Source organism: Pagrus major, chromosome 17, assembly GCF_040436345.1.
Source record: "Pagrus major chromosome 17, Pma_NU_1.0".
In the NCBI taxonomy this organism is placed as follows: domain Eukaryota; kingdom Metazoa; phylum Chordata; class Actinopteri; order Spariformes; family Sparidae; genus Pagrus; species Pagrus major.
The window spans coordinates 17,113,136-17,129,422 of record NC_133231.1 but is presented as its reverse complement, the minus strand read 5'-3'; the positions used below and the strand labels follow the sequence as shown (position 1 = coordinate 17,129,422).

At 40.2% G+C, this 16,287-nt stretch overlaps 2 protein-coding genes across 2 annotated transcripts in view; one reads left to right on the top strand and one right to left on the bottom strand.

Moving 5' to 3' along the window:
• The window catches only part of galnt1 (UDP-N-acetyl-alpha-D-galactosamine:polypeptide N-acetylgalactosaminyltransferase 1), a 48,967-nt gene extending 48,024 nt beyond the window's left edge, over positions 1–943 (bottom strand). Inside the window, exon 1 of the mRNA XM_073485213.1 lies at positions 544–943. The gene's annotated coding sequence lies outside the window, so the exon portion shown is untranslated. The remainder of the gene's footprint in view (positions 1–543) is intronic.
• Positions 944–10,435: 9,492 nt separating this feature from the next.
• ino80c (INO80 complex subunit C) lies at positions 10,436–13,038 on the top strand. The gene is made up of 5 exons (XM_073485214.1): positions 10,436–10,686; positions 11,713–11,829; positions 11,925–12,036; positions 12,411–12,478; positions 12,582–13,038. The coding sequence occupies exons 1-5, from the start codon at positions 10,498–10,500 to the stop codon at positions 12,711–12,713; spliced, it is 618 nt and encodes a 205-aa protein (XP_073341315.1). The 5' UTR covers positions 10,436–10,497; the 3' UTR covers positions 12,714–13,038.
• Positions 13,039–16,287: the final 3,249 nt, after the last annotated feature.

Here is a 16,287-nt window from a genome sequence, read left to right as displayed (position 1 = left end):
TTGTGTGCTCAACTTTCAACATGGACTGCCTTTTTTTGTATGCCTGTTCAGGCGGACGGGCTGACAACTGTCTCATCAGTCATTTGAATGGACGGTTAAGAAAACTCGCTGCAGTCAAATGCGGCAAGTGTGAGATACTGTTAACCCGGCAGTGGCCCATTCACGGCACATCGACAGCCAGGAGTAAACGCGAACATAAGATGGCTAGAGAAAGTATTTACGAGGTTATTATCGACCGTAAAGGCATGGTTTCATTCAGCATATCCCCGGCTGCATGTGGAGCAGCAATCGTCGGCTAACTAGCGGTGAAGTAAAGTGACATTTTGTGTGTTTAACGGTGAGTCGCATCACATCCCCGTTGCTTGGCTGCTTCTGTCAACAAGCACCTCTCTGCCATAGCGCCAGTCTGCGGCTACCAGATAACGTTTAGTGGTCCACTGCCCAGAAACAAGCCAGCGTTTGACAGTGTGGCTCACATACACATACACACACACACAAAAAACTTAAATGCGGCTTTTTTTTAAACATAAAATGTTCGCTTACCTTGAGTGACGAGGCGGCTCAATCCTCCGCTAGACCGCAGGAGACCGCAGGCTAGCTACGAGGCAGAAAACTGACGCCGATACGGTACAAAGTATCACAGCTAAGTTAGCGGGCTAGCTAGCTTAGCGAGCTAACGATGGAAGGGGTGGGGGGGCGGGGGGGAGTGTGGTCCTCTCTGTGTCGTCGAGACAAACCAGTCCCCTGAATTAAAAAAAACACACACGAGGTGTGGTGTTCTCACGTTGAACGCGGCTACGAGAGCGCAGCGGTCCGGTGTCAAAGGGATGTGGTAAGAGTGGAGACATCCGACAGAAAGGAGCACGAATGTGATGACTGCTCGGTCGGCAGTGCAGCTATGCGGTGTGGGCTCTCTCTCCGGGCGGACGCGCTGCCGCTGCCTGCTGGCCTGGCTCTGTCTCACTGAGAGAGAGAGAGAGAGAGAGAGAGAGAGAGAGAGAGGGAGGGAGGGAGAGGGAGAGGGGGAGAGGAGCCTGGCTGCTGATGTGCGGAGCAAACAGGAGCAGCATCACTGCTCATCCCTCCCTTCATTACCTCAACCCGGAAGAAATATAATAACTGATCCCATCCTATTTTACATAGTCCAAAAATGCGAGAGCTGCATGCAAATGCTGTCATCAATGTGGGTCTGCTGCAATCTCCCAGTGTCTTTGCAAGTGATATTGGCAACATTCATTTATGTATTTATTTTACAAACAAAGCTTTACATAATGAGACTGGTGCAGCCTGAGACAGCACCAGTCAGATAGTATTGGTGTAAATCACTCATCATGAATCACAATATGGTAAAAAAAAAAAAAAAACCCATCATATTGCTATTACTTTGACTGATACTGCAATATGGTTCACTGTTAGTGAGAATGATGGTTTTCATTGGCTCTGAAAAATCTATTAAAATCATGATAATGTGACATTTGTTGGGGTCTGTACCAAACAAACATGTTTTCTCACATCTGGAGAACAAGAGTCGTAGGCCAGGACATCTCTGCAGCACTACTACACTTCCATTAGAAAGCTGTTTTGTCACACATTTTGCGAATAACTGCAGTCTTACTGGAGGGTAAAATCTAAACATGAAGCTATTTAAGATGAAAGAGATGGGGCCTAGGCGTTGAATAACAAAGTAACCAAGCAATAAAACAATTTCATTGAGTAAATGATGCCAATATCCGAGTAAAAGATTTATGTCATCCACCTTTTTGCACGAATAGGCAGTAGTAAGTATTTGTATGACACCAGTGGCTCAAAGACCAAGTTTATCCTGTTTTATCCAAAGATGAAAAACAGCAACACTTTGGACCTCAGGGAAGCCGCTGCTGTTCATGCAGAAAACATGACTTGCAACGCACACCCAAAAGACTCTTTGTTTCATTAGCAGAAAATATTGAGATCAAACATGATTAAAACATGCCTTCTGACTTCGCTGTAGCTTTTATCAAGTGTCAGCACACCAAAAGCACCTCAATATTCTCCTCTACAAGTTTGATGTTTATGATGTTCATTTTAATTTTATTTCTTTTACTTGAGGGCATTGCAACTTTTCCTTTCAAAACCAGATACAAACTAAACAGTACTTTAAATTTTGAAACATATCACAGCCCACAAAAACACAGGATATGAAAAATGGATACAGGATCAGACATCCCCGCCATATTTCTTCTATCCTGAGTGATCCATCCATCTGCCTCCTGAACTTATCCGTCTGTATTAATCAGAGCCACCGCATGATGCCCAAAGTCTTATCAGGCCATTAGACTATACCGTCCTGACAGTGCAGGGGAGTCTCATATCTGAAGTAAAACTTCCAACTTGAAAATGCACAAATTTCTATGAAATACAACTGTGTATTGGAATATGTACGTAGACTACAAAGCACTGCTGTTAACAGGGTCAGTATGGCAGAGGGCCATAACTTCCAACTGTTTTTATGAGCCACTACTTGCAAACATACCATCAATCTGATGGGACGTCAGATGCAGCAAAGAGCTTGTCATTTATTGCTATATATTGAGGATAAAAATTGGACTGAAAAAGTAGAGAGAAGAGGGTAGAGAAAAGAAAACTGGCTCCACTTTTCCACAATAATGTATAGGAGGGCTGTTTATGGCAAATGGGATGCTCTCAGTTACAAGAAGCTATAAATAAGATGTCAACAGTATTGCTCACTATTACCTGTTCCATCAGGGGAGTGTTTAAATGCCTTGACTGCAGGCATAACCTTTTTCTCGTCACAATTTATTACCAGAAAAGGAGAAGCACTGGGGAGAGCTCAGTCCGTTGTCGGTGCCAGGCAGAGCTAGCTGCCTGACTCTGTGACTTCATTTTCTTCAGTTGGTGCCATTTTATCGATTGTAAATTCCCCTTTTTGATTGGCAATACATCTGCGGGTGTAATTTGGTTAAAGATTCAAGGCAACCATTATATGATGTGCAAGATATGGTGTCAGTCCAGTTTTACAGAGTTACACATGCAAATTGGTTTGTGTCAGCATCACTGCCAAACTCCTGTTGCACATAATGAAGTCAGTGAGCAGCCGTGTCTCATTTTTATGACTCAACCTGCAACCTGCACAGACAGAAAACACTCTGCCCAGACTTGATGAGATGGGAATCGCAATACAGCTGCATTTCTAGGTCAGGTCATGCAGAATGTATTCAGGAAGCGAGATTCAGCATGGTGAATGATTAAATATGCGATACACAGCCTATTTGCATTCTCCCCCTGACAAGCTTGCCGTCTTGTATTAGTCATTATACATCTGCAAAAGAATCTTACAACCTTGGGGTGTTTCTGTTGTCTGTAATTATAATCTTTCATTTGGAAGAGAAAACCTACTGTCAGCTGCTTTGGGGATGCACCAAATCCACTTTAAAGCTGTGAAGGCTTTAATCTGATTTCTGTTATTCTTTAGAAACAAATATTGCCCACATTCTTTGTACAGCATGTGTATATGTTAAGGGAGCAGGCTTAGGATTGAAATCTTCTAGATTTAAACAAACAAAGAGAGGGCCGTGTCCTTCACAACCCATAATTTATCAGAGAGATATCAGTTTCTTTAAAGGTGCTGTATGTAAGAATTGGCTCAGTTAGCTGTGCAGCTAGCAGTTCAGACTGGGAGTTCAGAGAGCCGGGGCAGTGTTGGCGTTTACACTGCTAGCACAGGAGCTTTAGCATGACAATCAAGACAAACTGGAGCTAGCTGGTTAGCATGCTAATTCCTGCGAAACAACACACAGATGTCATACAGTCAAAACTGTTATTTCTTCACATTTTGTTGATAATCTTAGCAAATTCTCACATGTTGCACATTTAACTGTGATGTAAGGAACTAAACAAGACTAGTCTTGTCCACCTAGTTAGTCTGTTCGTTTTCAGCAGACGCTTTGATAACCCTTTCTATGAAGCCCAGTGATGGGAGTAACGGCGTTACTAGTAACGGCGTTACTAACGCCGTTACTTTTTTCACTAACGAGTAATGTAACTAATTACTTTGACTGTCACTGTAACGCCGTTGCCATATCCGACACCCCGTTACCGTGCGTTACTAGTCGCATAATGAGTTTTTTTTCCCTTAACTTCATGATTGAACTCGTGTGTGCCTGTCTTAATAATAATAATAATAATAATAATAATAATAATAATAATACATGAGTTTTATATAGCGCTTTGCGTGATACTCAAAGTCGCTTGAGAGAGAGGAGGATGAGAGAGCCGTCTCAGCAATTATTGGCTGATGTGTAGTGAGATTACGTCTTCAGCCAATCAGAGAATTGGGTATGTGTTTCCGCATGCATAGTGCCGGGTACAGAGATTTGAAAGAACTTTGGCGGGTGCTTTTAGCTCTTCTACGACAAAGGGATCGAGAGATGGAGAGTGAGGAGGAAAGCAGCAAAACCTTTTCCAGATGGAAATACCGGCACTACTTCAAATTCACCGAATTCGTAGGTAAAAATGTGCATGTCAAGTGCACATTATGTCCCGGAATGAAACCTTTGTCCACGTCTTATGTTAGCAACTCAAATTTAATGAAGCACCTGTCGATCGCTCACGCTTCAACCAAATTGGTGGCCCGCGACGATGCTAGCTCTTGTGCCGCTAATTTATATGGAGTTACAATAAATGCAAAACTCAGGTACTTGTCTTTGTTGTTGTGCACTCTATTCATCTGGCTTATGAAACACACGCTGAGAAGGTGGGGGCCGGGTGGTGAGGGTTACGGGGGCGAGAAACGCAAAAGTAACGGAATAGTTACTTTTACTAGTAACTAGTTACTTTTATTGTGGAGTAACTCAGTTAGTAACTCAGTTACTTTTTAGGAGAAGTAACTAGTAACTGTAACTAATTACTTTTTGAAAGTAACTTGCCCAACACTGATGAAGCCCATATCTGTAATGCATTATGAACACACTTATAATACTTTATAATGCACTTGTAGCACCGTATTGTAATTGTTATAAGCACTCACGAATATTCATAATCATTTAACAACAAACATAAGTCATTATCACACCAATGTCCATAATGCATTATAAACATTAGTATAATGTAGTGTAATGCCCCCTATAGGGCCCTACAACCAGCTTGTAATGTATTAAATCTGCCTAAAACACAGGGATTTTACTCAATGAGCACTTATAGTAACTTATAATCACATTATAACACATTATAATAGTGATTATGTGTTGATCATTATAATGTATTACAACTTTGTGAATTTTAACACACTATGATCCTAACAAATTAGTGCGTGACCAGCAATTATGAAATAGTGATGTCTGACCTAAGGTCATCATAACATATTTTATGAGTTATGATTATTGCTATAAAGCATTTGGAATATTCATGAGTTCATATAACTATGATTGTACAGCACTATAGGTGCATTATAATGCATTAAGAGTAAGTCCATAATGTGTCATAATGCATTACAGACATGGGCTTCATAAGTGTTACCAACCGACTCTTTTAATGTGCACTAATGCGACACAGTCCTGCTGAAAAGTTGAAAGGACACTTTTTTCATGCAGTGCACACACACAGGCACGCACACACGTGCATGCATGCATGCAGACAGACACGTGAGAGCCATCCATCCCCATTACAAACATTGACTTATATCCAGCACCAGTCAATGGCCTGCTGACACAGATCAATACGTTGGTCCTCAGGCTATGGCTTACATGTTAGACTTGCATACCACCCAGAGTCACTAGAGCAGAAAACTCCACTAACACACTGGCATAATGTGATTTTAAATGACATCCCTGGCAGCATGTATGCTTTTGTGCGTGTGTGTCAATATGAAAATCAGCTTCACGGTGAAAATGCTTTTTCTTTGGCAGCGGGACAGTTTCAAGAGGCTCACAGACAGCTTAGCAGAACACAAAAATAGCTTCCCTTATTTGACAGGAGAACTCTGTGTGGCACCCAGGTGTGTTTAGACCGTAAGCTTTAGTACAGCAGGGGCAAAATCTTTGACTTTGATGTCGCTGGTTCCAGCATGCTGCTCCAGCCTGCTGTCTGTCTGACACAGTAGGTGATGTGTTTATAAAGAAAAGGGGTGTGTGGGTCCAATGCCCCACGGTTACAGCTCATAGTTTAACTTCACCCATAAAACATTCATATCTGTTTGCTATTGAGCTCGAGCAGAGTCTCTAAATATACTTTATTCATGTAGCTGGCAGCAGCAGTGTGCCAGTGCTGAAAAATGGATGAGACATTTGGGAAGACCTTCCTCTGAATCAGCATTTCCCCTGCAAGTGTGGTCCTCTAGTCTCCGTAAGACAGTACAAGGACAGCAAAGTAGCAGTAAAGCTTCTCTGTGTGTGTCTCAAATACACCCCCCACACATACAGTATTACACCAGCATCCATCTCCCATCGACGTCTCCGCAGCAGCTCAGAGGGCACTGTGCTGAATCTGGATGCGGTAGATCTCTTGTGTGGTGATGTCTGGATGCTGACAGGTCCTTCCCTGGTGGGCCAGTGCAGAGTGATGGATGTGCTGGAGGCACTTTCCCCTCAAATGTGTTTGTATGAAACACTGTGACTGAACTACAAGTGAATAACCCTGTACCTCCAAAGGCATAGCATTCTGTTATAATCAACCGGCAGATTACCAGAGGCCACCTCAGCCTGCAGAGTTATTCTGACAGGGAAGCTTGTTGAATTTTACCCAAACTACTTTATAGATCCTGGTAATGGAAGGTTTTCTTAACTTCTACTCCTGGCAGGTCAGATTAACTGAAGTGTCTTTGGTTGCTGTTATTTAAATAGGACTTAAGCCTAGAATAAGTATTCAGCCGTGCTTATAGGCTAATTAGAGTGCTACTACAGTGCTTCCCAACCTCATTCTCAGTGATGTATCACACCCTCTGGTGAATATGAGTTTTTATACATATTGGTATATTTATACTCCTAATTTTTGATGATAATGTGAAGCACATTGTTGTGAAATGTCTGTCTTCAACTGTAATTGTTGTAACTAACAACCTGCAATGTGTTGCAAGACAGTTGTGAGGGTTTACAAAATGATTCATGGTACATGAAACAAGAACAATGTTTATAAATGTTTAATGTTTTGCTACTCAATTTTAGATTCATTTTCCCCCCCCTAACTTTCCTTTGATCTGTGCTTTTTTCATCTTGTGAAATACTGGATCGTTTCACCTCGTCAGGCTTAAAAACACTTTAAGAATGAGGTGAAACAATCAACAATCAAACTTATGGTTAAAAACTTATGTTCTTGACCACTTCAAAAACAACAAGATCTGCACTGTCTGATAAAATTCTTACCTGGAATGGTCAACAAATTGCAAAAAAGCTTGACTTTTAAGTCCCATATCCAGCATGTTACAAAAAAGCTGAAACTACTGTTACGATTTTATGATTTCACTATAGAAAACAAGTCTTGCTTTTTTTGTGTGTGAAACAGAAATGGGTAGAGTCTACATTTTTGCCTGTTATTGATTAAGGAGATGTGTTGTATATGAATGACTCTGCTCATTGTCTTCACATGCTGATAGCGTGTATCACGGGGCTCTGAGATTCATTACAAACTGTGGTCTCTTACTCATCATTGTGTGTTATACTCAAAAGTGAAATGGTCTGCTTTCGGTGCACTCCGCCTCAGTCAGTATGTTTCTATTTACAAAGCCATTCATTCTTCTCTTTTAAACTTGAAATGTGGAAATCACAGTCTTTGTTCTCTTGATGTTTTTGCGATTTGTTGTTCCCAAAGTCCGAAATGAAGAGAGCTTTTAGGTTTTCAGCACTCACTGCATGGAACAATCTACAGACTGAACTTAAACTTCAGAATAATGTACCACTGAACAGCTTTAAAACTATGGTGAAATCAATTGAGTCCAGGTTGTTTATGTAGAAATGCATTATCTGATAATTTGCTGTTGTAACTCTGTGTTGCTGCCATTCTTAGCCAGGTCTCCCTTGTAAAAGAGATCTGTGATCTCAATGGGACTAACCTAGTTAGAAAAAGGCTAAATAAAAACAATAGAAAAACGAGGAGAGTGGTTGTGGCTTACAACTCATGGACATATTTTATCAGGGAAGCAGAGACACAAGCAGACGCTGCCTCATTTTAGAGATTATCAGATGAAAAGGTTGAGACAATTGGTCATAAACATAAATGACTGCATAGGTCACATCAACTCTACTTAACCAAGAACATTTAGCAATCAAAACAGATTTATTGCTTGTATTTGGCTTGTTAGTGTACAGTTTGTATACTTTGAGAGCAAATGGCAACAAATAACAGGTCTTTTTCACTGTAATCTGAATGGAGATTACATTATTTACAATAACTGAGCCTTTCCTGAATCACAATGTAAGTCAAGTAAAAAAGCCTCCTCAGTTTCCTCCATTAGTGACTGAATAATTTGAACGTTCAACCTCATTCCGGCCCTTTAAATAGATAAGTAGAAGAAAATTGGTTAGTTTAAGACTTGCTGGACGTGCAGGCCTGCTTACTTTTGTCATAGTTGTGGCTACGTTATTATTATGTTATTTCATTAGTAATGAAATAATAATCAAGATAATCAAAAATATTGTTGTGTGTTTGAATATGAATAAAGCTCAAAGAATGGAACTGGGTGAAAGCCCTTGTAGATCAGTGCAACAGAGAGCAATAACTTCAGCCTGTGTTTATGGGTCACCATCTCCTAAAATACCATCAATCCAACTAGGCCTCAAATGCAGCTAATGGCTTTATATTGTTATAGTCTGGAAAATATTAAGGATCAAACTAATTACAAAGTATTTAAAAGAGAGAGTGGGGATGAGATTTGGCTCTTTAGTTATATATTGAGAATAATAAATCAAATACAAGATCAGTAAAAGGCTGCAAACTAAACATGCTGAGTATCAAAAGTACACTGTGAACCTTTACAGGAGGGTTTGCAGCTTTATCATCTGAGTCCTCTGAGGAGCTAAAAAGTCTTCACAGTGAGCGTTCATCCATTATATGATCCTCCTGTTTCTATTAGTAAGAAGAGTGTGTTTGCAGAGATTGCCTCCAGCTCTCCGTGTGCAGAACCTCCTATAATACACACGGTGGCAGCAGCACTCCACTGACAGCAGTCAGCTGCTGAGTCACCACTTACTATAATATTTGTTTTGGTTTCAGTAACACTCTGTTGTTCTGCTTATTCCACTCTACTTGATTTGATTTTCTTATTCATTCTGTTTTAAATTGTGTTTTAATACATTTCTGTGCCTCACAGCTCTTTAAATTTGACTACTGTAGAGCAAATTATCTCACCTGTGTGTGAGTGTGCGTGTCTATGTGTGCTTTCTGTAGATTCTTCAAAATGTAATTAAAGTTTTAACAGTGAAGGTACTCTTTATGCAAAATGGCCCCTGTCAGAGCGATAAATTATGGAGCCTTAAAGATGCTTTTGCTAATCTTGAACATGAGATAATAGTTTTTTGTTTTTAATTGTATAATTCCTAGTTTGTCATATGCACAATTTTCCAACAATGCTCATATGTATAAAAAAGAAAGCCAACTTAATGAGAAATGAGAAAAAGAGAATCTAAGACATTAGACATAAAATAATGCTAAGTTAAAATGTAGGAATAAGATATGATATATAAAAAAGTAAAAAATATAAAATATAATGCTGTGGTAGACTAATGTACAGTAGTGATAAAATGAATACACTGTCATGTGGACATGTTCTCACTATGTATAATCATAATGAGAACGGGATGCACATAAGTATATATACGGTTTAGGTTATTAGTGGTATAAAAGTATACTGAAGGTGAAGCGTGTGTTCCATTGGGGTACATATCAAGATAAAAACAATATATTTTTTTGTGACTTTAAGTTCTCTCCTGTTAGCTTTGTTGTGGGACAATTCACAATGTTATCATTCATGTGTTTTTCATGAAAACCCACCCATGCCCGACCAGATATTTGATTTCTAGATTCCTTATGTTTTGATTTTTATCTTATTACTATTTTCTTTTACAATATGTGGTTATGATCATTTTGTATGAGTCAAACGTATTCTTCTAATTAAAGATCAGACCTCAAAAAGTCACACAATAGCTTGCCTTATGGTTTTAGTTTCTTCCAAAAGTTGCAGGATGTGAGTGAATAAGTAAGTTTCATTATCAATTACCATAACTGCACAAATAATTGACATGAAAATCTCCCAAAAATATATATAATGCTGAGCTGCCCAAAGATCTATCAAATCACTTTAAAAAATCTGTTTATTTTTGCAGTTACACATGTTTTTAACTAAGATAAATAATAAATATTAGCTGTTTTAACGATTTCGTTCCTAAGATACCACCGGAAGTGAAACACTTCCATATCCGGGTCGAGCGATGTTTACTACCTCGGACGGCTAATGTTAATGCTACGTACGGTAGGAGGAAGGTGCGTTTTAATCGTTTATTACAACCACAAATGGCATCTCAGATCCCCATAACCGTCAGAGCCCCGCCGACAGCCGCCAGCTCTGCCGCTGTCCGGGGGAAGAAACGTCCCGGCAGTCCGGCTGTCTGTGCCGCTCCGCAGGCTGCCGGGAGCAGCAGCAGCAGCAAGAAGAAGAAAGGACAGCTGACAGCTGCAGCAACAACACAGACACAGACACAGGTCATCGATTCATCCGTCCATTAGTGTCCAGATCGATCATTTACACTCTACTGTATGGACTATTCTTATTTAATGAGCAGTAATGTTATTTGTTACACTGTGTCTGTCTGCAGGGAGCAGCTGACACGACTGTAATGTAGTGTAACTACTGAACAGCAGCTCAGAGCAGAGTTCACTTATCTTAATGTTGTGGTGGTCTCAAAAATAACTAACGTTAGAGGGGAGATGGATGAATTAATAAATATCAGGCCAACAGAGGTGCTTTCTGTAAGAGAGAGAGAAAAAAGGAAGAGACTTCACATTGTGGCAGACCCTGCCACATTCATGGCAGTACATTTCTGCCGCTTAAAGAAAGAAAAAGATGAAAATTAGGCTTGATGAATTGTTTTTTCCCCATGGTAAGTCATATCATGAGATACTAATTCAAAATGATCAGATAGAAAGACACAATTATGAAATAGAAAGTCAAAATGCTGAAAAAATGCAGTATTTGTGATTACAGTGGTGGTTGTTGGTATTAATGACGCCCACAAATATATTATTTTACTGCTTTCATTGGAGCTCAACATGAAAAAATATTTAAAATTTCAAAACTAACTGATATATTCAGTGTATTGTTATTCGGGATCGACTGATATGTTTACTTAGGACTTTGTTTATCCATAACTGAATAAAAAAGCTGTTGAGGAAAATAAGGTCACCAGAAAGACTGTTTGAAGCCAGAAAGGTGGCAGGGTCCATCAAATATAAACAAAGTAAAACAGTATGAAATGATGTCGTATAAAAAAATCAGTCAATGAAGGTTTTTGTCTTCTCATTAAAATTTCTTCCCCAAAACTACATAGTGCACCTTTAAGTACACATGAGCTTTCTGAGTCATTCAGTTGTATCTTTGTGGTTCATGTTACACTGTGTTTAGCCAAGAGTCGTCTTTGTTTACATTCAACAAACATGTGAAACAAGTAGCTCAGACTCAGATGTGATAACTGTTTGTCTGAAGAGGTGTTGTCTTTCACGTTTCATCAGGTAGCAGCAGTGGAGTCGGTGGCTGAGGTGAAGGCGGTGGCAACAGCTGACGGCGGCCCGACCGCCACCACAGAGTCCACAGCAAAGCCTCCACCGTTCAGAGACCCCAAGTTCATGGTGAGTGACTGTGTCCATCTGGGTCATTAAGTTTATCTGCTGCTGTTGCGTGTCCCTCAATTTCTGCCCCGTGTTTCCTCTCTTAATCTTGGCAGCATTCTGGGATCGGCGGGGCAGCAGCAGGTAAAAAGAACAGGACCTGGAAGAATCTCAAGCAGATCCTGGCTTTGGAGCGGACTTTACCCTGGAAGCTCAGTGATCCCAACTGTAAGCTTTTGTATTCAAAATTCTACCACATCTGTGTTTATATTTTAGTTTATATGAATAAAAGAGGCTTTATTTTATAGATGTTGTATTTGAAACTGAATCTCATGAACAGCAAATTGTGTCAAGAAACTATAACATTTAGTTTTGCTTAGTTAAATGCATATTAAAATTCATTTTTAGGTTTTAGGTCATGTTTTAGTCAAAGGAAGGCTTTGAAAGTCTCACCCTACATCTTGCTCTTTGCTGTTCCTTGCTGTATGTCAAAGCTGTATAATATTATTACATTATATATGAGACTGCCATGATGTGTCTGCATTACTTTAACAAGAAAGTTAATAATAGTAAAGTTTAATCAGCTGTTTCTGTGTTCACAGACTACAGCATTGACGCCCCTCCCTCCTTGAAGCCAACCAAGAAATACTCTGACATCTCTGGGCTTCCTGTGAGTGATCACTTTGCTAAAAGTCCTCATTGCACAATAAACAAAATGACTTTAAAGTCACACACGAAGCATACGCTGAATCCTCTCTCTTGTCTTTCCTCAGGCCAACTACACAGACCCTCAGACAAAACTACGCTTCACATCCTCTGAGGAGTTCTCCTACATCCGCCTCCTCCCCACTGATGTTGTTACGGGCTACCTAGCTCTTCGAAAGGCGACTTGCATCGTACCCTGACAGCTGAACAAGGATTGAAATCTGAAACGATTTCCATCCAGAACTGAACTCATGTCAGTGTAGGAAGCTTTTGGGTCAGCAGAGAGACTGACAGCGAGAGAGCACAAGCTGCTGAAAGGACTGCTGGAGCTCACAGGCTGGGCACTGCTAAATATTTGCACGACTGTCTTCAAGAAGATGAGAAGGTGTTACTGTGCGACAAAATGAATGCATGAAATGTGAAATGTCTGTTTTTTTTTACTACTTAAAACATGGAACATGGAAGTGTTTGAGTTCATTCTAAAGCAATCAATAAAATTGAATTGTTCTTATTTGTTAAAAGACATTTCCTAGTGTCATTTATGATGTTTTCTCATTAAGTGTTCCTTCCCTCAGGGGAAGGTTTGGCAGCTTGAGCTTTGGAGGACATACAGTTGTTTTTGAAGTATGATTACAAACACTGCTGCTCAGATGCCCCCTTGTGGTCGAACATCTGTTTCCAGTGGTGTAAAATCAGTGGGTGAAGAGAAAAGTAACAAAGCTGTTGGAAGATGTTTGTCTACTTCAGATGAACTGTTTTCATAAGGAGCCTGTTAAAGCCAACTTGAATTTGAACCCTGAATAAACATATGCATTTCCTGCCGAGAGGGACAAAATTACTTGCTGAAATTTGTTTTAATCACTCTTGTTGGATATAAAATACGACTTTTGACAATGAAATCCTAACCAGAACTTCCATACCTGTGACTGTAGGCCTGCGTGACTGATTCTTGCATTAGCCTGCGTGTATGTAAGTCTATGTAAATGTAGCTGGGCCAAGAGTCACGGAGTGGGACCGATTTCATGTGTGTCATATGTAAATGTAGAATTGGTTCCACATGCTTTTAATTCCACAGCTGCATTTGATATATGATCTGCTCTCTGACTGGTGGAGTAAGCATGTCTCATTAATCACACATGGCAGGCATCCAGGATCATTTACATGGTGTATTTTACGCTTTCACACACAAACTTGATGAATGAGGACCAGAGCATTTCTCATGCCATTGATTCCTATTATGCACAAACAAAGAATAAAGGCACCAGAACAATTATTGAGGATCAGGAGCTTGAGTAAAAATAAACCTGCATCCTCAATAACTCTACCTCTTAAACCACTGAGCTACGAGTCCCTCCCTGCTGCAATGGGGAGACATGCTTTCCAGGATAATAAATAATTCTCCGGCTCCTACAGTTCTCTGTTAAAGCTTTATTTACATACAAAACACACCACATGGTTGTCTTTATTCACCACAGCCCAGCTGTATGTGTTACCATTTAAGGATAATGCTGGTAGAATTCCACATACTGAAGGTCATATTAACAATAAATTGATCCTATTAACAAATACTGCCTTTATATACAGGTTTATACAATATATTCTTCTGTGCCTTAAGGTCCTAAAATCTATTAAAGGACATATTATGCTTTTTTGTTGTTTTTCTTCCTGTGCTTTATGGGTTCTTGTGCATTTAAAATGTCTTGAAAGTTAAAAAAACCCAACCCAAGCTCCTCTTTCCCACAGAAAACACTGCTCCTGAAACGCCTTGTCAGTAGCCCCGCCTTTAATTCTGTGACTTTGTGACATCACACTACTCTGAGTCACATATTTGTATAATTTATGCCTCGCGGCTAGTTTGGCACGTAAGAACTGATTTAGCATAGCTGCTCTGTTGTTGTTAGCGGTGCTGGGTCAGTCGTGTGAGCTGACCAATCAGAGCAGACTGGGTATTCAGGAGGGGGGACGTTAACGAGACAGGAGCTAAAACAGAGTGTTTCAGACAGAAGGGTAATACAGAGCTGCTACACCGGACAGTGTGAGAAAACTGATGTAAAGTAAACCTGTTTCTAGTAGTAACCCAAAACAAAATGATGAACCTGGAAAATAGCATAATATGTCTCCTTTAAGATAAACAGAAATAGGTGACACTGTTGTACAGGGCGACATGTTGCAGAAATACAAACATACAGTAGCTTTTCTGCAAATGAGCAGCAGTCTTACTTACGCCTGAGTGTTAATTTCCCCCTGCTCTGGACTTTTAGCAAAGCTGATGGAGGCAGTATAGTATATCTATGAGAGTCAGACCAGCATTTCCATTCCTGCTGTGGCATCAAAACCTCAACATAGTGATTAATGAACAGTGCCAGGGCTTTCTGCTACCCAAGCACACGACCCACTAGAGTGCGTCTGTGAGTGTGTCTGCAAGCATGTGTGTTGCACTCTTACATTTTTGGGCATCTATGCCACCTTTGTCCAACTAAGAAAGTGTACAGTTTGTCTTAAGGGCTATGCTTACAGTCAGGAATAGATTAGGATTTAAGGACTGCACGTCATTATTAAAAGTCCTGTGATATGAATGTCTATCTTTAAATATTTATTGCATTTGTCTGCTTAACTGGGTCTACCTGATCCAAAATACATGGAAACACACTAACATGCAATAAATGAGCCAAATTGAACTCCTCATGTGGCTGACAAATCCTGCAGGTACACCTGGCCTTGAAGTCACCACCTGGGTGCGCCAGAGCTCTGTTTATTCTGCCATCCAGCCTTGCTGTTGGGTACCATAATGAGTCATGTCAGGTCGCACAATTGTGTCCATTTCTGAGCAACGTCTGGGATTTATCCACATGTACTGATCTCAGTTCTGACTGCCTACCACACATCAGCAGCTCATAGTAAACACTGTAAATATTGTAAATACTGTCAATGTTTAGCTGGCAAACATCTTCATAAAAGTGGCATATACACTTTATTAAAACACTGATTTAAGCAGGCTGATAATGATCACTACAAGTTTCCGCATGGGCACAGAAATGGATGTAAACAACTTAGGACTACAGTTCAATCACATAATAACCGTCATTATAAATTGATTGTGATGTGCATAAACCAGCTCATCTTCCTCTGATGGAGGATTTGGCACCTGCTGCATTTTACAAGATGTGTGTTTTCAGAGAACACACACACCAACTGATGAAACCAATGAGTCACTCCTCTGTCGATAATATTTTCCAGTCGATGTATACTTTGCTGAACTTCTGCCAGCAAGTTTCTCTGACGCTGGGGAGATGCAGCCGGTGAACAAACTTCAGGTTGGTGCTCATTTAGGTCCTCTCTGCCCGCGGGTTTTTGTCATTTTGTAACATTTTAGTGATGATGGAGCATCTGTGCTGTATAATGACTACAGACAGTAATGATATAGGACTGCTTTTTCACCTGTTTTTCATTGGGCTTACTGACTGACTGAAGCATCATCATTTGACAAATGAAGCGTCTACAGGTGTATTTGCCGGACAAATGAGCACATTTGATTTTTCTGAAGTTATTGCTAAACGAGCGGATCAGATCCACAAAGCTGTCTCGCTGGAGAAGCACAAGCCTTTGACAAGAAGTTGGGGAAAAGCAGTTGGTAGGAGCCATGTTGCATTAATCATCTGACATGTCTGATTTCTTAAAATATATGAGAAAAATTCATGAGAACTCTCCTCAAATGTCAAGTCAGAGAAATGGACTGCAGCACTGGCTCTGGTGAGCTGATCGATAGACCGACTC

Coding starts and splice junctions, on each gene's coding strand:
- ino80c (XM_073485214.1), top strand. CDS start 10,498: ATGGCATCTCAGATCCCCATAACCGTCAGAGCCCCGCCGACAGCCGCC. Junction 11,830..11,924: donor TCAGAGACCCCAAGTTCATG/GTGAGTGACTGT, acceptor TAATCTTGGCAG/CATTCTGGGATCGGCGGGGC. Junction 12,037..12,410: donor GAAGCTCAGTGATCCCAACT/GTAAGCTTTTGT, acceptor CTGTGTTCACAG/ACTACAGCATTGACGCCCCT.